At 37.1% G+C, this 26,812-nt stretch overlaps 1 protein-coding gene across 2 annotated transcripts in view; it reads left to right on the top strand.

Annotated features, from left to right (window-relative positions):
- HEPH (hephaestin) overlaps positions 1-26,812 on the top strand; it is a 95,146-nt gene that overhangs the window by 53,566 nt on the left and 14,768 nt on the right. For both annotated transcript variants that reach the window (XM_057312165.1, XM_057312168.1), the window contains exons 13-15: positions 1,889-2,102; positions 4,077-4,216; positions 5,419-5,550. In XM_057312165.1, coding sequence (XP_057168148.1) covers positions 1,889-2,102; positions 4,077-4,216; positions 5,419-5,550 — 486 coding nt within the window. The remainder of the gene's footprint in view (positions 1-1,888; positions 2,103-4,076; positions 4,217-5,418; positions 5,551-26,812) is intronic.

The raw sequence follows: 26,812 nt of genomic DNA on the forward strand, positions 1-26,812 counted from the left end.
ATGAAAGACCTCGATGTGAGACAGGAATCGATCAAAATCCTAGAGGACAACATAGGCAGCAACCTCTATGACATCGGCCAAAGCAACCTTTTCATGACACATCTCCAAAGGCAAGAGAAACAAAAGAGAAAATGAACTTGTGGGACTTCAAGATAAAAACCTTCTGCACAGCCAAGGAAACAGTCAAAAAAAAAAACTAAGAGGCAGCCCATGGAATGGGAGAATATATTTGCAAATGATGCTACAAATAAAAGACTGGTATCCAAGATCTACAAAGAACTTCTCAAACTCAATACGTGAGAAACAAAGAAACAAATCACAAAATGGGCAGAAGATATGAACAGACACTTTTCCAATGAGGACATACAAATGGCTAACAGACACATGAAAAAATGTTCAAAATCATTAGCCATCAGGGAAATTCAAATCAAAACCACACTAAGATACCACCTTATGCCAGTTAGAATGGCAAAAATGGACAAGGCAAGAAACAACAATTGTTGGAGAAGATGTGGAGAAAGGGGATCTCTCCTACATTGTTGGTTGGAATGCAAGTTGGTACAGCCACTCTGGAAAACAGTGTGGAGGTCCCTTAAAAAGGTAAAAATTGAGCTACCCTATGATCCAGCTATTGCACTACTAGGTATTTACCCCAATGATACAGACGTAGTGAAGAGAAGGGCCATATGCACCCCAATGTTCATAGCAGCATTGTCCACAATAGCTAAATCGTGGAAGCAGCTGAGATGCCGTTCAACAGATGACTGGATAAAGAAGATATGGTCCATTTATACAATGGAATATTACTCAGCTATCAAAAAGAACGATTTCTCAACATTTGCTGCAACATGGACGGCACTGTAGGAGATAATGCTAAGTGAAATAAGTCAAGCAGAGAAAGACAATTATCATATGATTTCTCTCATCTATGGAACATAAGAACTAGGAAGATTGGTAGGGGAAGAAAGGGATAAAGAAAGGGGGGTAATCAGAAGGGGGAATGAAGCATGAGAGAATATGGACTCTGAGAAACAAACTGAGGGCTTCAGAGGGGAGGGGGTGGGGGAATGGGATAGACTGGTGATGGGTAGTAAGGAGGGTACGTATTGCCTGGTGCACTGGGTGTTATACGCAACTAATGAATCATCGAATTTTACATCAGAAACCAGTGATGTACTGTATGGTGACTAACATAATATAATAAAAAAAAGAAAAAAGAAAAAAAGAAAGGTTTTTGTTTTTGTTTTTTTTTTGTTTTTCTTTTTTTTTTAATTTATTTAACCACACCCTTATTTCTTTGTTACTTGGTAAAAAAGAGGGAAAACTGGTCAATGCATTTTTTTGGAATAATAATTATTACAACTTTATTTACTTATTTATAACTTTATTAAAATTTACTATGCTAAGCAATGTGTACATATTATTGTGTCTAATTCTAAAACAATCCAGTGAAGTAAGTAAAATGATTCATTGTACCATAAAGGAACTGAAACATACAGAGGCTTAAAAATTACTTCAAGGTCATATAGTTAACAAGTGTCAGGTAGGGTGATCAACTATCCCAGTTTGCTCAGACCTGAGCAGTTTCATGAGGGATATGGGACTTCCAGTGATAAAACTGGGAAAGCCCTGGGTTAACAGGGAGGAGTTGACCATCTTGGTGGCAGAGTGTAGTTTTAAACCTAAACAAGGTAGCTTTGGAGCCAGAGCTATTAACCACTGTGCTCACTGCTCTCAATAAACTTATAATAATCTTTTATCCAATGCATAGAAGAACCTTTTCTGAAACTACCCACTCTCTACAGTATGCCTAGAAAGAGACATGAAATCCCCTAGGTGCTACACAGGGATATTCAGATTCAGGTTTTGCTCTTTGTTCCTTCCTTAGGGATGTTTGAGATTTACTGCCAGGCAGGCAGCCACAGAGAATCAGGGATGAAAGCAGTCTATAATGTCTCCCAGTGTCCTGGCCGCCAAGCTAATGACCACCAACGATACCAAGCTTCAAGAATCTACTACATCATGGCAGAAGAGGTGGAGTGGGACTATTGCCCTGACAGGAGCTGGGAACTGGAATGGCACAACCAGTCTGAGAAGGACAGGTAAGTCTTCAGAAAATAAGAGATCACACTTTCAGAAACTCCGTACCATTTTACAGATGAGGAAGATACTGAAATACTGAGAAAAGGAGACACTTATCCAAAGTAACCTAATAAGATACCAGCACATCTGGAACAGGTGCTAGAATGCAGATAAGCTGGAACTCACTGATTCTTCTATATTGCTATACTGTGGGTCTGAAGTAAAAGACCTTACCCACACCTTCGTGCTCTTAATCTTTGCCTCTTTTCTTCTGGTTGCCGGTAGCACCTACAGGAGAATTTAAATTTTATAGAGGGCTTACTCAAAGGACTGAACACCCCAAGCTTACCTGTCACTTGGTAAAATGTCACTAAGGTACAGGCTAAGCTGTATAGCAGGAAAAATCCAACATAGAGTAGTTTGAGTGAATTAGAATTTTTATTTCTTGCTCAAATAATAGTATAAATATGAGCAGCCCAGGGCCAATAGGTAAACTAATCACCCGTAATACTTTCTTTCATCTCTGAAACTAAGACGCGTATGCTAGTTGTAGTCATTCCCAGCAATCACAAAAGGGGAAAGCAGCCCAGGGCAAGCAGCAGTATCTGTAAGGTAATGACCTAAAAGTTGTATACATCACTTTCTTTCATAACCCATTATCCTGAACTTATTAATGTGGCCATACCTAGCTGCAAGAAAGTCTGGGACTTGGAGAGGTTGGAGGGTTGGATAAAATGAATGAAGTGAAGCGGAGTATACAAGCTTCCAGTTATGCAATAAATAAGTCATGGAATAAAAGGCACAGCATAAGGAATGTAGTCAATGATTTTATAATAGAGATATATTGGGGCAGATGGTAGCTACACTTGTGGTGAACATAGCACAAATGTATACATTTATCAAATCATTGAGTTGTATACATGAAGCTAATGTAACTTTGTATGTCAACTATACTAAAAAATAAAGCCTGGAAAATACAATCTATAATCCATGGTTAAGTGGTCATGTACTCAGCTAATACCTAGGTGATTCTATTACTACAAAGAAAGGGGAGGAGAATGAAAACTGAAGTACAGTTTAGCAATTTCCACTACAATTTATTTTTGGTGGTCTCACAACTCTTTAGCAATTCTTGTCTTTCATGTTGGTTGTTGAATGTTGAAGTCTTCTTGCTAACTTTTTCCGAAACCTAGAGAAAGTGAGTTTTCTGCCCTGGGACTTAGTTTGTTTATCTTTAAAGTGATGTGGAATTTGATGAATTATTGAACTCTATATCTGAAACTAAGGATGTACTATATGTTGGCTAATTGAATTTAAATATAAACAAACAAACAAATAAATAAAGTGATGTGGTATAGTTGAAAGAACTTGACTAGAAGGAAATAAGGAAGAAGCAACAGAGTTGTATCCAAGTGCTAGCTCCTTTCTGGCTCACAGTATCGATGAAGATAAGTTCTGTCACTTCTGGACCACTGATTCTACTTCCACCTACCTCATCACCCTATTGGAAATGTTAAATGATAAAACAAATAATAAGGTTCTTTGTAAACAGGAAAGCATCCCATAAGGGGGAATTTGTAAAATTCCATTTCTTCCTTACCTCTTCCCATTTCTTACTCTCCATCAGCAGCAGCAGTTTGTGCTCTCCTTCCACCCTGTACCTTGTCCTTTTGTCAACCTAATTCCATCTGAGACATCACTAAGACTAGAGCTAAAGCCCAGGGTTTTTTATTCTTTTCCCCATGTTCTTGTCACAATAATTATATTACAAATTATAATCTGGATCATGATAAACAAGGAAATATAAATGGATATTTAAATCTGGCATCTTTATTACAGTTATGCAGCCAATGTGGTGGGAAATCTGACATTAGAAGGAATACGTCTTCTCTTTCTTCTGTCTGTGATATGATGTTAGGTCTGAGTTAGCTTTCTCATACTTGAAAATGAGAGGTCAAGACCAGGTGCTGATACCACTCTTTGGATTCTTCTAGTTATGGTCACATCTTCCTGAGCAACCAGAATGGGCTCCTGGGTTCCAGATACAAGAAAGCTGTATTCAGAGAATACACTGATGGTACATTCAAGATCCCTCAGCCAAGGACTGGACCAGAGGAACACTTGGGAATATTAGGTAAGTGAGTTCCTCCTGGGGTCTAGAGGTTTATGCTGCTCCTAGGAAGGCAATGTCATATCAAGAAGGCCTCTTTATTTCTTTCTATTAGTTTTTCCTTATGATATAATGGAACTATAGTCATAATTTAAAAATCAGCCATAAAAATAAGCAATCAAAGTGGGGGGATTCATGAATTATGCTGCAACATGAGCTATATTTTTCGAGGAATCTCTCTAGGGGTCTCTGACAGTGACAGATTTTTTAATTTTTTAATTTTTTTAAAACATGAAATTTTATCCTTTATTCTAGATGCTTTATCATCATCATCATCATCATCGTTGTCATCCTTATCATCAACACAGTTGGAGATTGCATTCATCTTTCCCATCTCATAACCCAAACTATTCATACAAATTTAATATGTGGTTCTCCAAATCCCATAAGTTTTTTTTCATGAGTTCTGCAACATTTTATTTATTTATTTTTAATTTTTTATTATTATGTTTTTTTATTTTTTTATTATTATGTTCAACTAGCCAGCATATCATTAGTTGCATACACCCAATGCTCATCACCAGGAGGGCATGAGTGATAGATTTTTTAAAAATGCTAATGGCAGGGGAACTTAAGAACATCAAAGAGTAAGAAAAACACTGTACAGGGGATCAGTATTACCCTTGTACCCCAGTCTAATTATCGATGCAGTTTCTTCACTTTTGTAGGGACCAATGAGTTTCCTCATTCTTGTCCTCACAAAGAAGAAACTTATTGGCCCTTGCAGGGAGCCCTTTTTTTTTTTTTTTTTTTTACTCTGTGCCAAACTCTCATTCCTTACTGACAGTGATTCCACAGAGCCCTAATTATCCAGGTCCTTGTAATATTAGATAAATAAATGAATTATAGATAGATAGATGACTGATAGATGATGACAGATAGATGATGATAGATAGATAGATAGATAGATAGATAGAGACGTGGTGTGGGAAAATAGGGATAATTGGTTGCACAATCTGCTTGAAGTACCCTCATCTTGTAGATGCCAGTATCAGTTTAAGGGCTCTTGAATTTAAAAAAAAAATAAAACCATTCATGATTTTAATTCTAATGATTGAAACCCTTAATTCTAGGAAGTTCCTATGTATGTCCTTTTCTTCAATGCCTTTAGTATCCTTGTTCCACTACTCCACTAATGAGACTTTCCCTTCTTTTGCATATATTAGGTCCACTTCTCAGAGGAGAGGTTGGTGATATCATAACTGTGGTGTTCAAGAATAATGCCAGCCGCCCCTACTCTGTGCATGCCCATGGAGTGCTAGAATCTAGCACTGGTTGGCCACTGGCCGCTGCACCTGGTGAGTAGGAACACATAGTTGAAGAGACAAAGGTTGTGTAGCACCTCTGCTTCAGCACCTTGGCTTGCTCCTTTTCTTTTTCTTTTTTTTTAATTGTTCTTTGAGAACTTAAATAAGAATATTAACCAGGATAAAGTCACAGCCTGAATTTGTCTCTATGAAATACTCATTTTCAATCTCAGAACAGGGTACATATCTTAGGTCTTTAGTTTGACCAGACATAGTTCATACTGGTCACATATGGAGCCTTGTACTGGACTTAACCCCGGATACAGATTGAGCTTCTAACCCATTCTAGATCTGAAGTTAACCTTGGCTGTAGTCTGAGTTTCTAATCATGGCTAGAGAGTGACCTGTCCCGACCACAAACTGATCCTTAACCTCGGTCATTGATAAGGTTATTGTCTTCTTATTATAGACTAAACTTTAACCCTGGTCATATACTAAGTTTTTAATACTAAAATGTAGGATGGACATGATCTTGACCACATTGTCTCCCATCCATTTATTCATTGAATAAATGCTTACTGGCAGCCTAGCTGGTGAAGAGACAATTTTAGAAGTTATGGATGTAGTGGGAAATAATACATATTCTTACTTTTAAAAAACAGGCTATTATGACAGAGAGACAAGTAAAACCATAATTGTAATGCAGTGTCTAGTGTGTTAATAAGGAGTTCTTAAATTGTGTTGGAAAAATATAGCAAAGGGTACGTAGTGAGGACCACTAAGATGGTAGCATGGTAGGAGGACCCAAGTCTCCTCTTGTCCCTTGAACAAAACTAGATAGCTATTGGATCACTCTGAACACCTAACAGATCAGCCTGAGGATAGACAGAACAAATTCCACAAATAGAGGGAGAGAAGAGGCCACATTGAGGAAGGCAAGAAGTACAGAAACAGAATTTGGGGGAGATAGGAATCATGCATTCTGCAGAGGGGAGGGAGCCCTGGTCACAGAGAAAGGCACATGAGAGTGGAGCACACAGGGTCATGAAAAGGAGAACACATCCCCAAAGCTGTTGGATGGAAAAATGAAAGGGGACGATTTTTATGAGTTTTTGCAACAAGCAGGGCTTGGAGACTGGAGTTTCGAAGGTCAGCAGACACCTAAAGCAGGCAATGGGAGAGTGTTTGCTCTTCTTGGAGCATATCTGTGATAGGTGGCATTCACAAAGATGCCTTTTCAGGGACAAAAGAGCCAGCAGGCACCATATCCTTCTCTTGCCCCTTCACATGGGCACAGAGCCACCTGCTAAGGGCAGCTTGGTCCAACACACACTGCTTAGCTTGCTTGCTCCAAGTCCCATGCTCCTGTTTTCCAATGCAACTGCCTGTCTTGAATAAACCTGCATCAGTCCCAGCGCAGCAAGACCCTCCCAAGAAGACCAGTGCAGACCCTCACCCACACACCACATTCCTAAAGTTTGGAATTTTAAAAGTCACCAGGCTTGGCAGGAATAGAGCCTGAAAGGCACCGAGCTCCTCCTAGAGAGACGGCAGGAAAACAACTCAGAGACAGACAGCATGAAAGTGGCGATCTGAAAAATACCTGGGATGCACGGGGGAGATTATTTGCTCTTCTGGAAGTGATTTCCGGAAAGCAGCAAGCAAGGAAACCCCCTGCTGGGACAAAGGAACTGGCTGTTGCCATTGCCCTACCCTACCTCTCAGCATAAGCACAGAACCACCTGCACTAGGGTCTGCACCATGCACAGCATTGATGCTGGCTGCCTAAAGCTGCTTACACCAAGTCCCACAACTATACATTCTACCAGTACTGCCCTTCTTGGTCAAACTTGACTAACTCCCAGTGGAGTGGGCCCCTTTCCCAGACCAACAGAAGCCCCCACCCACACCACATCTCCCAAACAGAGATTTTTGCAAGTCTTCAGTTCTAGTGGAAGAAGCATCAGGTATCATTTAGCAAGCAGACCAGTGCACACATAAAACTCACTACATTCTGGCCAAGGTCCAAATGCTGCCATACGAAGGCAAGGAAAGCCTCTGTAGAGGACTGGTCTGAAGAATAGAGCAGCCAAAACACAGCAGCAAAGTGTACACAGCACACACCAGAGACATTCCCTGAAGTGCCAGACCCTGGACATTCTATGACCTCGTCTTTATAAAGCCATTAGTCTTGGGAATAGGGAACATAACAGGATTTTCTAACACACAGAAGAAGATAGTGACTTAGGCAAAATGCCAAGATGGGGGAATTCATCCTAAATGAAACAAGATAGGGTCATGGCCAGAGATCTAATCAAACCAGATATGAGTAACATGTCTGATGGAGAATTTAAAGCAACAATTGCAAGGATACTCACCGGACTTGAGAAAAGAATAGAAGACTTCAGGGAGGCCCTCAATGCAGAGATAAAAGAGTTAACAAAGAATTAGTCAGGAATGAAAAACACAATAACTGAGATTTGAAACAGACTGTATGTAATGAACATAAGGATAGAAGAAGCAGAGGAACAAATGAGTGATATTGAAGATAAAATAATGGAAAATGATGAAGCTGAACAAAAGAGAGAAAAAATAATTGTGGAACATGAGAATAGATTTACAATCTGTGACACTATCAACCATAATAACAATTATAACATAAGAGCCCCAGAAGAAGAAGAAGAGAGAGAAAAGAGGGCAGAAAATTTATTTGAGGAAATTATAGCTGAAAACTTCCCTAGTCTGAGGAAGGAGACAGACAGCCAAATCCAAGAAGCACAGAGAACTTTCATTAAAATCAACATGAGCACTTGAGTGTTATACTCAAACATTGAATCATGGATCACTACATCAAAAACTAATGAAGTACTGTATGGTGACTGACATAACATAATAAAAATTAAAAAAAAATAAAATCAACAAAAGTAGGCCAATACCAAAACACATTGTAATTAAATTTGAAAAGTATAGTGATACAGAAAAAGTCCAAAAAAGCAGAAAGACAAAGGAAGTCCCTAACTCAAAAAGGAAGACCCACCTAAGCTGCAGATCTCTCCACAGAAACTTGGCAAGCCGGTGCTGAGTGGGAAAAAAAAATCAGCAACCAAGAATACTCTATACAGCAATGTTATCATTCAGAATAGAAGGAGAGATGAAGAGTTTTCCAGACAAATAAAAACTAAAGGAAACTGTGACCACTAAACCAGCCCTGCAAGAAATATTAAAGGGGACCCTTTGGGTGGGAAGAAAAGACCAAAAGTGACAAGAAAAAAAATGATCAGAGAAAATATACAGAAAAATTGACAAAAGAAGTAATAAAATGGCAATAAAAACATATCTATCAATAATTATTCTGAATGTGAATGGACTAATCACTCCATCAAAAGATATAGGGTGTCAGAATGTATAAAAAATAAGACCCATATATATGCTGCCTATACTCATTTTAGACCTAAAGACACCAGCAGATTGCAAGGGAGGGGATGGAGAAACATTTACCATGCAAATGGACATCAAAAGAAAACTGGAGGAGCAATACTTAGACATCTAGACTTTCAAACAAAGACTGTAACAAGAGATGAAGAAGGGCACTGTATCATAATAAAGGGAACTATCCAACAAGAAGAACTAACGATTGTAAATATTTATACTTCCAACTTGGGTGCACCCAAATATATTAAACAACAACAAACATAAAGGAACTCATTGATAATAATACAGTAATAGTAGGGGACTTTAACACCTCACTTACAGCAATGGACAGGTCATATAAGCAGAAAATCAACAGGGAAACAATGACTTTGAATGACCCCCTGGATCAGATGGACTTAACAGACATATTCAGAGCATTTCATCCTAAAACAGCAGAATACACATTATTTTCAAGTGCACATGGGACATTCTCCAGAACAGACCACATACTAGATCACAAATCAGGCCTCGAACTGTAGAAACAGACTGAGACAATACCATACATTTTTTTTTATCGCAGTTCTATGAAACTTGAAGTCAACCACAAGAAAAAATTTGGAAAGGCCACAAACACATGGAGATTAAATAACATGCTACTAAAGAATGAATAGGTCACCAGGATATCAAAGAAGAAATTTAAAAAAAAGACTATGGGCTCTGAAACAAACTGAGGGCTTTAGAGGGGAGAGAGGTGGGGGATTGGGATAGGCCGGTGATGGGTATTAAGGAGGGCACGTATTGCATGGTGCACTGGGTGTTATACACAAGTAATAAATCATGGAACGTTACATCAAAAACTAGGGATGTACTGTATGGTGACTAACAGAACATAATAAAAATTATTATAAAATGAATTAATTAATTAATTAATTTTAAAAATACATGGAAACAAATGAAAATGAAACCACAGTGTTCCAAAAACTTTGTGATTCAACAAAAGTGGTCCTAAAGGGAAAGTATATAGCAGTAGAGGCCTGTCTCAAAAAGCAAGAAAAATTTAAAATAAACAGCCTTAACGTTACATCTAAAGGAGCTACAGAAAGGACAAGAAATGAAACCTAAAACCAGCAGAAGGGAAATAATAAATATTGGAGCAGAAAGAAATGAAAGAAATGATATAAAAACAAAACAACAACAACAACAACAAAACAATAGGACAGATCAATGAAACCAGGAACTGGTTCTTTGAAAAAAATTAATAAAATTGATAAAATTCTATCCAGACTTGTCAAAAAGAAAAGAGAATGGAGCCAAATAAACAAAATCACAAAAATAACAACCAAGACAACAGAAATACAAACAATTATAAGAGAATATGATGAAAAACTATATGTGAACAAATTGAACAACCTGTAAGAAATAGGTAAATTTCTAGAAACATATAAACTGCTGAAACTGAAACAGGAAGAAATAGAAAATTCAAACAATAGAATAATCAGCAAAGAAATTTAATCAGTAATCAAAAATCTCCCAACAAACAGCACATGGGTGGCACAGTCAGTTCAATATCCGACTCTTGTCTTCAGCTCAGGTCATGATATCTCAGCTGTGAGATTGAGCCCCATGTCAGGCTCCATGCTCAGTGAGAAGTCTGCCTCAAATTCTTTCTCCCTCCCTGCCCCCATTCCTCCCCACTCACGTACTCTCTCTCTCTCTTTCTCTTTCAAATGAATAAATTTTTTTTAAATTTCCCAACAAACAGAAGTCCAGGGCCAGATAGCTTCACAGGTGAATTCTACCAAACATTTAAAGAAAAGTTAATACCTATTCTTCTCAAACTATTTCAAAAAATAGAAATGAAGGGGAAACTTCCAAATTCTTTCTATGAGGCCAGCATTAACCTAATACCAAAAGTAGAAAAAGACTTAAAAAAAAAGTGAATTAAAAGCCAATATCCCTGATGAACACAAATGCAAAAGTCCTCCATAAAATACTAGAAGAACAAATCCAACAGTAAATTAAATAAATCATTTACCATGATCAAGTGGGATTTATTCCTGGGCTGCAAGTGTGGTTCAATTTTCACAAATCAATTAACATGATACACCATATTAATAAAAGAAAAGATAAGATACAAATGATTCTCTCAATAGGTACAGAAAATGCATTTGACAAAGTAAAATACCCATTCATGATAAAAACCCTCAACAAAGTAGGTTTACAGGGAACATACCTCAACATAATAAAGGACATGTACAAACAACAACAGCAACAACAACAAAAACACAGTTAATATGCTCAATGGGAAAAAACTTAGAACTTTCCCTCTATGGTCAGGAACAAGATAGGGATGTCCATTCTCATCACTGTTATTTAACATAGTACTGGAAGTCTTACCCTCAGTAATCAGACAACAAAAAGAAATAAAAGGCATCCAAATCAGCAAGGAAGAAGTCAAACTTTCACTATTTTGCAGATGACATGATACTCTATAGAAAACCCAGAGACTCCACCAAAAATTTGCTATAACTCTTATATAAATTCAGAAAAGTCACAGAAAACAAAATCAATGGACAGAAATCTGTTGCATTTCTATATACCAATAATGAAGCAGTCAAAAGAGAAATCAAGGAAATCAATCCCATTTACTATTGCACCCAAAACAATAAGATACCTAGGAATAAACTTAACCAAAAAGATAAAAGAACTGTACTTTGAAAACTATAAAACACTGATGAAAGAAATTGAAGCTGACACAAAGAAATGGAAAAACATTCCATGCTCACGGATTGGAAGAACATAGTGATCAAGTTGGTATGGTACTGGCATATAACAGACCCATACATCAATGGAACAGAACAGAAAACCCAGAAATAAATCCCTAACTATATGGTTAAGTACTCTTTGACAAGGCAGGAAAGAATATCCAATGGAAAAAAAGACAGTCTCCTCCATAAATGGTGTTGGTAAAACTGGTCAGCAACATTCAAAACTTTGACATCACCCTTAGCAACTTTTTACTAGATACATTTCCTGAGGCAAGGGAAACAAAAGCAAAAATGAACTATTGAGACTTCATCAAGATAAAAGTCTTCTGCACAGTGAAAGAAACAATCCATAAACTAAAAGCCAACCTACAGAATGGGAGAAGATATTTACAAATGATCTATTTGATAAATGGTTTGTGTGCAAAATATATAAAGAACTTATCAATCTCAACACCCTAAAACAATCCAGTTAATAAATAGGCAAAAGGCATGAATAGACATTTTCCCAAATAAGACATACAGATGGCTAACAGACACATGGAAAGATGATCAACATCTCTCATCATCAGGGAAATACAAATCACGACTCCATTGAGATATCAACTCGCACCAGTCAGAATGGCTAGAATTAACAGCAGAAGAAACAACAGGTATTGGCAAGGATGCAAAGAATGGGGCGCACTCTTAGACTGTTGGTGGGAATGCAAAGTGATGCAGCTATTCTGGAAAACATGATGGTGGTTCCTCAAAAAGTGAAAAAATGGAACCACCCTATAATCCAGCAATTGCACTACTAGCTATTTACCAAATGGTTACAAAAATACTAATTCAAAAGGATACATTCACCGTGATGTTTATAGTAGCATTATCAACAATAACCAAATTATGGAAAGAGCCCAAAAGTCCATCAGCCGATGAGTGGATAAAGAAGATGTGGTATACACACAATGAATATTACTCAGCCATAAAAAATGGTGGCTTGTCATTTACAATGATGTAGATGAAGGTAGAGGGTACTAGGCTAAGCAAAATAAGTCAGTCAGAGAAAGACAAACACCATATGATTCCACTCACATGTGGAATTAAGAAACAAAACAAATGAACATAGGGGAAAAAAGAGAGGCAAACCAAGAAACAGACTCTCAATTATAGAGAACAAACTGATTACCAGAGGGGAGGTGGGCAGAAAGATGGGTTAAATAGGTGATGGGTATTAAGGGGGCACTTGTTGTGATGACCACTGGGTGTTGTATGTAAGCGATGAATTACTAAATTCTGCACCTGAAACTAATAGTACACTGTATGTCAACTAACTGGGATTTAAATAATAACTTAGAAAAAAAACATGAAAAAAAGAAAAGAGTACCTAATTTAATGCTTGAATGGTCAAGGACCATTTTCTAGAATAGGTATTATTTCAAATGAGATTTGAATCAGTTGTTTTCACAATTTAGCCAGCGTCAGAATCACCTATAAGTTTTGTTAAACCATAAATTGCTGGGATAAATCCCCAGAATCTTTGATTCAGTAGATCTGGGATGGGGTTGAAGAATTTGTTATTTCAAACAAGTTCCCAGGTAATCCTTGTGTTGCTGGATCAGGAAATCCCAATGCACGGATCTAAAGGATAAGAAAAAGCACACGGGTAAAGGGGTAGTGTGGAAGAAAAGCAGGAAAAAAAGTTCAGTTGTAGGGAATTCAATGTGTAAAGACCTAGTAGTAAGAGTGATGAAAAGTTGGGGTAGAGATAGGCTATAAAAAAGATCGGTGAAGTAAAATCAACAGGATTCAGTGACTAATTGGATACTGAAGGTGATAAAGAAAAGGATTCTTGAAAGACACCCACTTTTTTTAAGGAAGATTGTGGAATGGTCCCCAGGTTTGGGGCTTAAGCAAGTCCAAATAGTGATGTCATTAACCAAGATAGGAAACATGGGAGGAATCTGACTTGGAATGGGAGAGATTGCATAATGATGTGTTCACTTTTGACTGTTAATTTAAAAAGTCTGTAAGACAACCAAATAGAGGCATCTAATAGACATTGAGGTCTGAAGCTCAAGAGAAAGGTATGATCTCAGCATAGATTTGAAAGGCATCAATATTTAAGTAGTAATTGAAGGCAAAGTAATGAACACAGTTGCCACAGAAGAGTACATTAAATGAGATCATAAGAATCCTAAGATAAGATCCCAAGGAAGAACAATTTTTAAGGGAGGTGGTGATTGAAAAATAAGCCTGAGAAAAAGTGAGCAGGACATTAGAAAGAAAACCAGGAGAAGATGGAATGAAAGATGTTAAGAAGATCATTTTAAGTATGAAAAGATCAACAGTTTCAGCTGCATCAGAGAGGTTAAATAAGAATGGAAAATTTTCCATTGAACATAGCAATAGGGGAGAGGCTGGTGGTTTTAATAAATTATTGGAAAAGAAGCCAGGTTAGAATGGATTAAAATGTAATTGGAAGATGTGGGAGTGGAAACAGAGTGTGGTTTAATTTTAAGACAAGTAGAGCAATTTCAGGTGATGAAAAGTTCTGGGGTTTGGCTAAGGGCTAAAATAAAATGGAGATGAAAGACACTGGAATTGAAAATATCAAGGAACTGGTAAACTAGAGTGTTGATGAGTCATCCACATAGACTTTGAAGTCACTCAGAAGAATAGTGAAGATTGGGGTGAAAAAAAAGATCTAACAATAAAATCATCAATGAATGACTAAAAGAAAAGTAAGGATGCATTGGAAGCAGGAAAACCAGTTAGAAATTGTTGTAATAGTCTATACAAGTGATGATAATGACTTAAGCAAAGGTGGTAGAAAATTGAGGGAATTAGTTGGGTTCGAGAGTCATTAGGAAGAATCGATAACATATGGTGCTTGATAGTTGAGGGGATGAGGGAATTGGTTGGGTTATGGTTAACAAGCAGATTCTGGGATTAAGCACCTGGATAGTGGTACCACACACAAAGAAAGTAAATACAGAAAACAAGGGGTGTTTTTGTTTGTTTAGTAGGGGAAGATAATAAAATTATTTTTTAACATCTTGAATGTGAGGTATCTGTAAGGCATCCAGGTGGAAACTAGAGTGCTTATAGGAATATGAGGTTATACTTAATTTGAGGATTGTCTTGCAATTTGGAAGAAACACTTATGTATCAATGTAAAATATGTAATTTTAAAATGTTGACACCACAAAATATAAGAGTTTTTATAAATGCACATAATATATTCTATACATGCCAGATTTACATTTTTAAATATTTTATTTATTTTATTTGACAGAGAGAGAGAGAACAAGCAGGGGGAGCAGCAAGCAGAGGCAGAGGGAGAAGCAGACTGCCCACTGAGCAGAGAGTCTGACGTGGGGCTTGATCCCAGAACTTTGGGATCTTGTCCTGAGCCAAAGGCAGGAGCTTAACTGACTGAGCCACCCTGGTGCCCCAGACTTACTTTTTTAAAGTTTTTATTTAAATTCCAGTTAGTTAACATATAGTGTAATATTAGTTTCAGGTGCATTACAGTGATTCAACACTTCCATACCTCACCCCCTGCTCATCATGAGAAGTACACTAATAAACTCCATCACCTTTTTAACCCATCCCCCCACACACCTCCCCTCTGGTAGCCATCAGTTTGTTCTCCATAGCTAAGAGTTTGTTTCATAGTTTGCCTCTCTTTTTGTCCCCTTGTTCATTTGTTTCTTAAATTCCACAATGAGTGAAATCATATGGTATTTTTCTTTCTCTGCCTGACTTATTTCATGTATCTTAATGCTTTCTATCTCCATTCATGACCTTGGAAATGACAACATTTCACTCTTTTTTTTACGGCAGAGTAATAGTCCATTGTGCACGCACGTGTGTGTGTGTGTGTGTGTGTGTACACATCTTCTTTATCCATTCATTAGGTGATAGACATTTGGGCTATTTCCATAATATGGCTGTTGTAGATAATACTGCTATAAACACCAGAGTGCATGTATCCCTTTGAATTAGTGTTTTTGTATTCTTTGGGTAAATACCTAACAGTGCAATTGCAGGATCATAGGGTGGTTCAATTTTCAACTTTTTTGTTTGGTTTGGTTGGGTTTTAGAGAGGGAGGGAGGGACCAACAGAGGGAGAGTGAGAGGGGATCTCAAGCAGACTCCACGCCCAATGCAGAGCCCAACATGGGGCTTGATCTCACAACCCTGAGGTCATGACCTGAGCCAAAATCAAGAGTCAGATGCTTAACGAACTGAGCCACCTAGGCGCCCCCTATTTTTAACTTTTTGAGGAACCTCCATACTGTTTTCCAGAATTGCTGCACCGGTTTGCATTCCCACCAACAGTGTAAGAGAGTTTCTCATTCTTTATGTCCTTGCCAACACCTGTTGTTTCTTGTGTTGTTGAATTTAGCCATTCCGAGTGGTGTGAAGTGATATCTCATTGTAGTCTTGATTTGCATTTTCCTGATAAGTGACAATGAGGGTCTCTTCATATGTCTGTTGGCCATCTGGATGTCTTCTTTGGAAAAATGCCTATTCATGTCTTCTGCCCATTTTTAATTGGATTATTTTTGGGGGGAGTGTTGAGTTTTATAAGTTCTCTATATATTTTGGAAACTAGCCCTTAATCAGTGTCCTTTGCAAATATCTTATCCCATTCAGTAAGTTGCCTTTTAGTTTTGATGATTATTTTCTTTGCTGTGCAGAAGCATTTTATTTTGAGGAAGTCCTGATAGTTTATTTTTCCTTTTGCTTTCCTTGTCTAAAGAGATATATCTGGAAAAAGGTTGCTACAGCCAATGTTGAAGAAGTTACTTGCTCTGTTCTTTTCTAGGACTTTTATGATTTTAGGTTACACATTTAGGTCTTTAATCCATTTTGAATTTATTTTTGTGTATGGTATAAGAAAGTGGTCCAGTTTCATTCTTTCACATGTTACTGTCCAGTTTTTCCAACACCATTTGTGGAAGAGACATTCTTTATGCCATTGTATATTCTTTCCTGCTTTGTCAAAGATTAATTGCCCATATAGTTGTAGGTTCATTTCTGGGTTTTCTAGTTTGTTCTATTCAGCAAGGTGTCTATTTTTGTACCCATACTGTTTGAATTACTACAGCTTTGTAATTTAACTTGAAGTCTGGAATTGTGATGTCTCCAGCCTTGCTTTTCTTTTTCAATGTTTCTTTGGCTATTTGGGGTCTGTTGTGGTTCCATACAAATTTCAGGATTGGTTGTCCTAGCTCTGTAAAAAAAAGCTGGTGGTATTTTGATAGGGATTGCATAAAACATGTAGATTACTTTAGGTAGTGTCATTTTAACAATATTTATTCATCCAATGCATGAGCATATAATGTCTTCCCATTTCTTTGTGTCATCTTCAATTTATCTCATCAGTGTTCTATGGTTTTCAGAGTAAAGGACTTTCACCTCTTTGGTTAGATTTATCCCTAGGTATCTTATGATTTTTGGTGCAATTGTGAATGGGATTGATTCTGTAATTTCTCTTCCTGCTGTTTCATTGTGCAACAGATTTCTGTACCTTGATTTTGAATCCTGTGAGTTTACCAAGTTTGTTTATGAGTTCCAGAAGGTTTTTGGTGGAGTCTTTTGGGTTTTCTATATATAGTTAGCATTCAATCTGCAACTAGTGGAAGTTTATTTCTTCATTACTGATTTGAATGCCTTTTATTACTCTTTGTTGTCTTCTTGCTGAGGCTAGGACTTCTAGTACTATGTTAAATAATAGTGGTGAGAGTGGACATCCCTGTCTTGTTCCTAACTATAGAGGAAAAATTTTCAGTTTTTCCACGAGGATGATATTAGCTGTGGGTTTTTCAAATATGGCCTTTATTATGTTGAGATATGGTCCCTCTAACCCTACTTTGCTGGGGGTCTTTATCATGAATGGATGCTGTACTTTGTCAAATGCTTTTTCATTTAGTGAAATGATCATATGGCTCTTATCATTTCTTTTATTAATGTGATATATCACATTGATTGATTTGCAAATATTGAACCACCCTTGCAACCCAGGAGTAAATTCCAATTGATTGTGTTGAATGATTTTTTAAATGTATTATTGGATTTGGTTTGCTAGTATTTTCTTGAGGATTTTTGTGTTTGTGTTCATCAGAGATATTGGCCTGTAGTTCTTCTTTAGTTGTGTCTTTATCTGGTTTGGTTTCAGAGTAATGCTGGCATTATAGAATGAATTTGGACGTTTTCCTTCCTTCCCCAGTTTTTGGAATAGTTTCAGAAGTGTAGGTATTAACTTTTCTTTACATGTTTGGTAGAACTCACCTATGAAACCATCTGGTCCTTGACTTCTGTTAGAAGTTGTTTTTTTTTTTTTCTTTTAAGATTTTGTTTTTCAGTGATCTCTACACTCACCGTGGTGCTCTAACTTACAACCCTGAGACCAACAGTTGCATGCTCTACCAACTGAGCCAGCCAGGAGCCTGTTGTTAGTTTTTTTTTTTTTTTCATTATGGATTCCATTTTTGTTGGTTATCAGTCTGTTCAAGTTTTCTATTTCTTCCTGTTTCAGTTTCTGTAATTTATATGTTTCTAGGAATTTATCTAATTCTTCAGGTTGTCAAATTTGTTGGCATATAAATTTTCATAATATTTTCCTATATTTATTTGTACTTCGGTGGTGTTGGTTGTTATTTTTTCTCTGTCCTTTGTGATTTAAAATATTTGGTTCTTTTGTCTTTATTTTTGGTAAGTCTGGATAGAGGTTTATAATTTTGTTAATTTTTTTGAAGAACCACCTCCTGGTTTCATTCGTTTGTTCTATTGTTTTTTGTTTTTAGCTTCTGTATCATTTATTTATGCTCTAATATTTATTATATCCTTCCTTCTACTGGCTTTAGGCTTTGTTTGTTTGTTTGTTTCTAGTTCTTTTAGGTGCAAACTTAGGTTGTTTATTTGAGATTTTTTCTTGCTTTTTGAGGTAGGCCTGTATTTTTACAGGACCTCTTAGGTCCCTCTTAGGACCACTTCTGCTGCATCCCAAAGTTTTTGGACTGTGATGTTTTCATTTTCATTTATTACCATGTATTCTTTTTTATTTATTCTTTGATATCCTGGATTACCCATTCATTGTTTAGTAGCATGTTGTTTAGCCTCCATGTATTTGTGGTCTTTCCAGATTTTTTCTTGTGGTTGACTTTTAGTTTCATAGCTTTATGGTCAGAAAAGTTGCATGGTATGACTTCAATCTTTTTGCATTTATTCAGGCCTTATTTGTGATCTAATATGTGATCTTTCCTGGAGAATGTTCCATGTGTACTTGAAAAGAAAGTTTATTCTGCTGTTTTAGGATGGAATGTTTTGAATATATCTGTTATGTCCATCTGATCCAGAGTGTCCATCAGATCCATTGTTTCCTTGTTCATTTTCTGTTTAGATGATCTCTCCATTGGTGTAAGTGCAGTGTTAAAATCCCCTACTCTTACTGGATTATTATCAATTAGTTCCTTTATTTTTGTTATTGTTTTATATATTTGGATGCTCTCATGTTGGGTGCCTACATATATACAATTGTTATATATTCTTATCAGATTTTCCCCTTTATTATGATATACTGCCCTTCTTCATCTCTTGTTGCAGTCTTTCTTTTCAAGTCTAGTTTCTTCAATAGAATATTGTTACCCCTGGTTTCTTTTTACTATTCATTTGTATGATAAGTGTTTCTCCATCCCCTCCCTTTCAATCTCTAGGTGTCTTTATATCTAAAATGAATCTCTTGTAGGCAGCATATAGATGGGTCTTGTTTCTTATCCATTCTGACACCCTATAAGTTTAGACTGAAGTTTTTAAGGCATTTACATTCAAAGTAATTATTGATAGATATGTATTTATTGTCATTTTATCACTTCTTTTATTTTTGGAGATGTTCTCTGATCCTTTTTTGTCTTTATCTTCTTCGTGTTTTGCTGTTTTTATTTAGTGATATTTTTAGATTTTTTTTCTCTTCATTCTTTGCATGTTTATTAGTGGGTTTTGATATATGGTTACCATTATGTTGTATGTAACCTCTTCTGGAAATAGCAGTCTATATTAAGTTGATGGTTATTCAAGTTTGAACCCATTTTTTACTCCTCTCCTCCACACATTTCAGGTATATGTTATTATATTTTATATTCTCTTTGTGTGTGTCAGTTTCTTCACTGATTTTTTTTACAGAAATATTCATTTTTACTGCTTTTGTGTTTCCTGCCTTTATGCTGTCATTTTTAGTTTCCCCTTTGCATTCAAATTGTCCCCTTTAATATTTCTTGCAGGGGTGGTTTGGTGGTCATGAAGTCCTTTAGTTTTTGTTTGTCTGGCAAAATCTTTATCTCCCCTTCAATGTTTTATTTTTTAATTTTTTTGCATTTAAATTAATTTTATTTTTAAAATTTTTGATTTTAATTTAATTTAATTAACATAAACTATATTATTATTTTCAGAGGTAGAATTTAGTGATGTATCAGTAGCGTATAACACCCAGTACTGATTACTTCGTGTCCTCTTTAATGCTCATTACCCAGTTACCCCAACCCCCAGCCACCTCTCTTCCAGCAATCTTCCATTTGTTTCCTATAGTTGAGTCTCTCATTGTTTGCCTCCCTCTCTGTTTTCATCTATTTTATTTTTCCTTCCCTTCCCCTATGTTCATCTGTTTTGTTTCTTAAATCCACATACGAGTGAAATCATATGGTATTTTTCTTTCTCTGACTGACTTATTTCACTTAGCATAATACTCTCTAGTTCCATCCACATCACTGCAAATGGCAAGATTTCATTCCTTTTGATGACTGATATATATATATATATATATATATATATATATATATATATATGGCATCTTCTTTATCCATTCATCTGCAAGATTTCATTCTTTTTGATGACATATATATATATATGACATATATATATATATTTTGATGACATATATATATATGACATATATATATATATATTGATGACATATATATATATACAAATGGCAAGATTTCATTCTTTTTGATGACTGATATATATATATATATATGGCATCTTCTTTATCCATTCATCTGCAAGATTTCATTCTTTTTGATGACTATATATATATATATATATATATATATATATATATATATGGCATCTTCTTTATCCATTCATCTGTCAATAGACATTTGGGTTCTTTCCATAATTTAGGTGTTATAGATTATGCTGCTACAAACATCGGGTGCATGTTTCCCTTCAAATTAGTATTTTTGTATCCTTTAGGTAAATACCTAGTAGTGCAATTGTGGCATCATAGGGTAGTTCTACTTTTAACTTTTTGAGGAACCTCCATACTGTTTTCCAGAATGGCTGCACCAGTTGACATTCCCACCAACAGTGTAAGAGGTTTCCCCTTTCTCTGCATCCTAGCCAACATCTGTTGTTTCCTGAGTTGTAGATTTTAGACATTCTGACTGATATAAAGTGGTATCTCATTGTAGTTTTGATTTGTATTTCTCTGATGCTGAGTGATGTTGAGTATTTCATGAAAAGACATTTCTCCAAGGTAGACATACAAATCTCCTTCTGTTCTGAATGATAGCCTTGCTGGATAAAAAATTCTTGGCTGCAGATTTTCCCCGTTCATCACTTTGAATATATCATTCTACTTCCTCTGGCTTACCAGGATTCTGTTGAAAAATCTCTATCTTCCCTTATGTGTTTTCCTTTGTAAGTTAAGGACTTCTTTTATTTCTTTTAAAATTTTTATTTCTCATTGTATTTTGCCAATTTAATTACAGTATGTCTTGGTGTTGTCCTGTTTCAGTTGATTTTGATGGGAGTTCTCTGTGCCTCTTGGATTTAGATGTTTGTTTCCTTGCCCTGGATAAGGGAAGTTTTCAGCTATTATTTCTTCAAATAAATTTTTTGGTCCCTTTTCTCTCTTCTTCTTCTTGTGGGACTCCTATAATACGAATATTATTGCATTTGATGGAGTCATTGAGTTCCCTAAGTTTGTTTTCATGTTGCATAATTCTTATTTCTCTCTTTTGTTCAGCTCCATTACTTTCTATTACTTTATCTCCTAGGTCACAAATTCATTCCTCTGCTTCTTCTAGCCTGCTGTTCATTGCATCAAATGTGTTTCTAATCTTACTTAATGCACTCTTCTTCTCTGATTGATTTTTTTGACTTGTATCTCTGTGGTAAGGGTCTCACTGATGTCTTCTATTCTTTTCTCAAGCCCAGTGAGTACCCTTATAATCATTGCTTTAAATTCTTCATCAGGTATGTTACTTATATCGTTTTGCTTAGATATCTGGCTATGGCTTATCTTTTTCTTTCATTTGGAATAAATTCCTCTTTTTTTCATGTCTAAGTGTCTGTCTTCTTCTGCTTTGGAAAAGCCTGTTATGTCTCCTGCCTCTGAAAGTAATATAATGTAATGAAGAAGATGTTATGTATTGCCCAGGGCCTGGTGCTTCAGGGAGTATCTCTGGTGTGCGCTGCATGCACTCTGCTTTTGTGTTTTGGCTGTTCTTTCCTCTAGGCCAGTCTGTAGAGGTTCTCCTTGCCTGCTGTGGTCAGTGTTTGGTTCTGGCTGAATGTGGTGAGTTTTAATTAGGTGTGTTCTGATCTGCTTGTGAAATGAGTCCTGTCACCACTTTCACAGGAAGTGAGGCCCTGCAAACTCTCTGGTCAGGAGACATGGTGTGGGCAGGTGTTTGTGCTGGCCTTCTTGGGGAAGGGATCACCACACTGGGCCTGAGGCAAGATGACTGAGAAGGGCAGTTCCACCAGAGCACAGGTGGTGGGCCTTGGTGTAAGTTAAGTTAGACAGCTAGTGTTGGTGCTATGTTGCTTCCCACAGGTGGTTCTGTGTTTATACTGAGGGGTAGGGGAGGAAGATGGCACTGGCCAGCTCCTTTGTTCCTGGAGAGTTGTCTCCCTGAACATTGCCTCTCAGGGACACAATCTGAGAGACCAAATTATCTCCCAACTCTTTGCCCAAGGCATTTTTCAGATCGCTGTTTCCATGCTATCTGCCCCAGAATTGTTTGCCTGCTTTCTCTCCAGGAACAATGCAGTGCCCTCCAGGCTCTATCCCAGCCAATCCCACTAACTTTTAAAGCTCCAGGTTTTAAGCCCAGGTGATTGTTAGAACTCACAAAATTCAGCCCCCCTCATTTTCTAAGTCAATGATTTTGGGGAAACAAATTTGTGAATTCCCTATGTGCTTCTCTCTCTCTCACCCTTCCCCCTCCCCTCCACAGCAGTTGTGGTCCAATTTTTCCCTTAACTATGTTTCCACACTTCCTACCTCCTTTGATGTGGCCTCTTCTCTCCTTTTAGTTGTGAATTCTGTTCCATCAGACTTTAGGTCAATGTCTGTGGTATTTAAGTTGATTTGATAGTTATCTCATTGTGTTCATGGGATGAAGCGAGCCTAGGATTCTCTACTCTGCCACATCTTCCTGATCCTTAGAGTTCAAAATAGTGAAATGTCTTTTCAAAAATGTACCTATTTTTAATGGGGTTGTTTGTTTTCATATTGTTGACTCACGAATTCTTTATTTATCTGGATACAGAGGTGAAAGCTTGTCTACTATGGTCAGAACAGGCCCCTCTGAGTGTGGAGGTCCCTCAAAAAGTTAAAAATAGAGCTACCTTATGGTCCAGCAATTGCACTACTGGGTATTTACCCCGAAGATACAGACGTAGTGAAGAGAAGGGCCACATGCACTCTAATGTTCATAGCAGCATTGTCCATAATAGCTAAATTATGGAAGGAGCTGAGATGCCCTTCAACTGACAAATGGATTAAGAAGATGTGGTTCATATATACAATGGAATATTACTCAGCCATCAGAAGGAACAATTACCCAACATTTGCAGCAACATGGACGGGGCTGGAGGAGATTATGCTAAGTGAAATAAGTCAAGCAGAGAAAGACAATTATCATATGGTTTCACTCATTTATGGAACATAAGAAATAGCAGGGAGATTGGTAGGAGAAGGAAGTAAAGAATGAAGGGGGGTAAACAGAAGGGGGAATGAACCACAAGAGACTATGGACTCTGGGAAACAACCTGAGGGTTTCAGAAGGGAGGGGGTGGGGGATTGGGAAGGCTGGTGATGGCTATGAAGGAGGGCACATATTGCATGGAGCTCTGGGTGTTTTATGCAAGCAATGAATCATGGAACACTACATCAAAAACTAATTATGTATTGTATGGTGACTAACATAATGTAATAAAAAATTTAAAAAAGATAAGAAAGAGAAAGCAAGATAATTTTATTCTTTCATTCGTGAGGTTTCATTCATTCAATTACCACTTTTTAATGGCTTTACAATAAAATGATTTCGTGTTATAATTAAAAAAAAAACACAGACCCCTCTGAGGAAATGATATTTGGACTGATATTTGAATGATACATAGGAATAATCCAATTAAGAAAATTTCAGAACAGCTTGACCCATCAGTATAAATAGCTTGAAACAGGAATAATCTCAGTGTGTTTGAGGAGTAAGAAGGAGGCAGTGTAGCTATAGCATACTGAGCAATACAGGTAAGAGTAGGAAATGGATTTGGAGAGATAAACAAAAATCAGAGATATTATGTTAAGTCTTGCAATTCATAGTAAGGAGCTTTTATTTCATTGTAATAGTAATGGAAAGCTGTTGCAGGGAGGTAGCATTGTCTACTTTATATTTTAAAAGGTTACATTTGTTTTTATGTGGGGCATGTGTTATGGGAGGGACCATTTAGATATCTATTATGGTTGTTCAGGTGACAGAAGATGATAGCATAGACTAGGGTAGTAGCTGTGGAAACAAATAGAAATGGATGGATGGGGATATATTTCTTAGGTAGATCCCTCAGAAAGTGTCAATGGATATGAGATATGGGGGAAAAGAACCAAAAAAAAGCTCCTGATTTTTGTCTTGAACAATTGGTTTCACTACTGAGACAGGAGGAGTAGATTTGAGAGAGAAGTCAAAGATATATTTTTGATATGTTGAGTTTGAGATGAAAATTAAACAACTTTAAGTGTCAAGTAGGCAGTTGAATAAAGGAATCTAAAACTCAGTGGAAAGGTTGGAGGATGGTTTAGGTAAAGAGAACATGATCAAAACATGGAGCTGTGAAAGTATGGGATATGCTCAGAGGTAAATAATTAGTTAAGTTTGGCCAGTGTCTATTTTGCAGAAGTAGGAAGAGTAAGAAATAAGGCTAAAAGAAAAGTCAGGGCTGAGTTAGAAAGCACTTAGATGCTTGGATAAAGTGTTTAGACTTCATTCTTTGGGTGTAAGGGAGCCATTAAAATTTTGAACAGAAGAATGACTTGAACAAAAAATTGATATCACATAGCAAAAACAATCTTCAAAAAGAATAACAAAACTGGAGAACTTAACTTACCCATTTCAAAACTTACTATAAAGTTAACAATAATCAAGACTTGTTGTAATGGCATAAAGATACATAGACTAAAGGAATAGAATTGAGAGTACAGAAATAAACCCTTATATTTATGGTCAATTAATTTTTATCAAGGGTGCCAAGACTATTTAATGGAGAAATTATAGTCTTTTCAACAAATGGTGCTGAGATATAGTAGATATTGGCATGCAAAACAATGGAATTGGACCCTCTACCTCTCACCATATAGAAAAACTAACTCAAGATGGGTCAAACACCTTAATGTAAGAGCTAAAGTTACAAAAAATTTAAAAGAAAACATAAAAATTTGTGACCTTGAGTTAGAAAATGGTTCTTAGATACAACACTAAAAGCATAAGTGACTAAAAAATAAATAAATTGGACTTCCTCAAAGTTAAAAAAAAAAAGTGTGCTTCACAATATACCATCAAGAAAGTGAAAAGTGGCAGCTGCTTCTGGGGGAGTGGAGCAGCAATGGTTCCTTCTGAGTAAGGAAGCCATAGCAGAGCTGGCTACTTTTGGGGGCTTAGCAACAGCAGCTCCTTGTATTGAGGATCAGTGCAGTAGTGGTTTCTACCCTGGGGGAACACAGAGGTGGTGGCTCCTTGTGGGGGGACAGGACATAAGTGGCTCTTTCTTGGGGGGTTTGGGTCTGTTGATGTCTCCTTCTGGGGGAACAGAATGTCTGTGGGTCTTTGGGTGGAGAGTTAAAGCAGCTTCTTCTTGGTGGGGTATGTGGAGTGCAACAGTGCCTTCTGGGGTAGGGCAGAAAACAATGGCTCCTTCTCCTGAAAAATCCAATATTGGTGATTCTTTCCTCAGAGGGAATGAGCAGAAGAGCAGCAGTTTTTTCTGGGTGTGGGACATGAAATGGTAGCAGCTTCTTGGGAGGATGTCATGGTGGTGTCTCCTAAGGGAGTATAGCAGTAGTAGCTCCTTCTCTGAGGAAACACAGTGGCAATGACTCCTTGTGGAGCTGGGAGCAAATAACCTGTGACTCCGTGGGGAGAGGGAAGGTTGGCAGTGGCTCCTTGGGGCTTCTCCTTAGGGGAAAAGATAAGCTTTGAGGGGGCATATAAGCTACAACTTTTTCTTGGGTTGGGGCAGGGTGGTAATGATCCTTGCTTGTAGAAGTGGCAGAAGGGCATGGACTCAAGGCAGCTCAGTCAGCTGGGGTCAGTGCCAAGAAAGACTCCCTGGTGGTGGTGGTGGTGAGGGTTGCTAGGGTCCACCTTCTTTTCTCTTCCCCCATGACTGTTCCCCTTGGTACCAGCTGCATCAGACAGGGATGATGTAGGTAATATACTTCCTACACTCTTTTTATATAGCAATGTTCAGGTTTTTACCTGAACATGTTGCTACAATTTCTTCATTATATTCTGAAGCTCTCTTAGAGCTATTTGTGTGGGTATATAGTTGTTTATTCCTTATTTTCCATTGTTATGGTGGGAAGAAATGAGCATTGAGACCTCCTTAGTTTACCAATTTGCTGACATCCATCCTGTATAATTGAATTTGTATAAAATACTCAAAATGGGCATATCTATAGAGACATAAAGTAGATTAGTGGTTGTTCAGGGCTTGGGTGAGCAGGTGATCAGGGAATGATGGCTAAAGAGTGAAGAGATTTTTTTTTTTAGTGGTAATGATCTTTTAAAAATTGTGGTGATGTTACAAAATCCTGTGAATATACTAAAAACTATTGAATTGTACACTTTAAATGGGTGAGTTGT

Source organism: Ursus arctos, chromosome X (assembly GCF_023065955.2).
Source record: "Ursus arctos isolate Adak ecotype North America chromosome X, UrsArc2.0, whole genome shotgun sequence".
NCBI lineage: Eukaryota > Metazoa > Chordata > Mammalia > Carnivora > Ursidae > Ursus > Ursus arctos.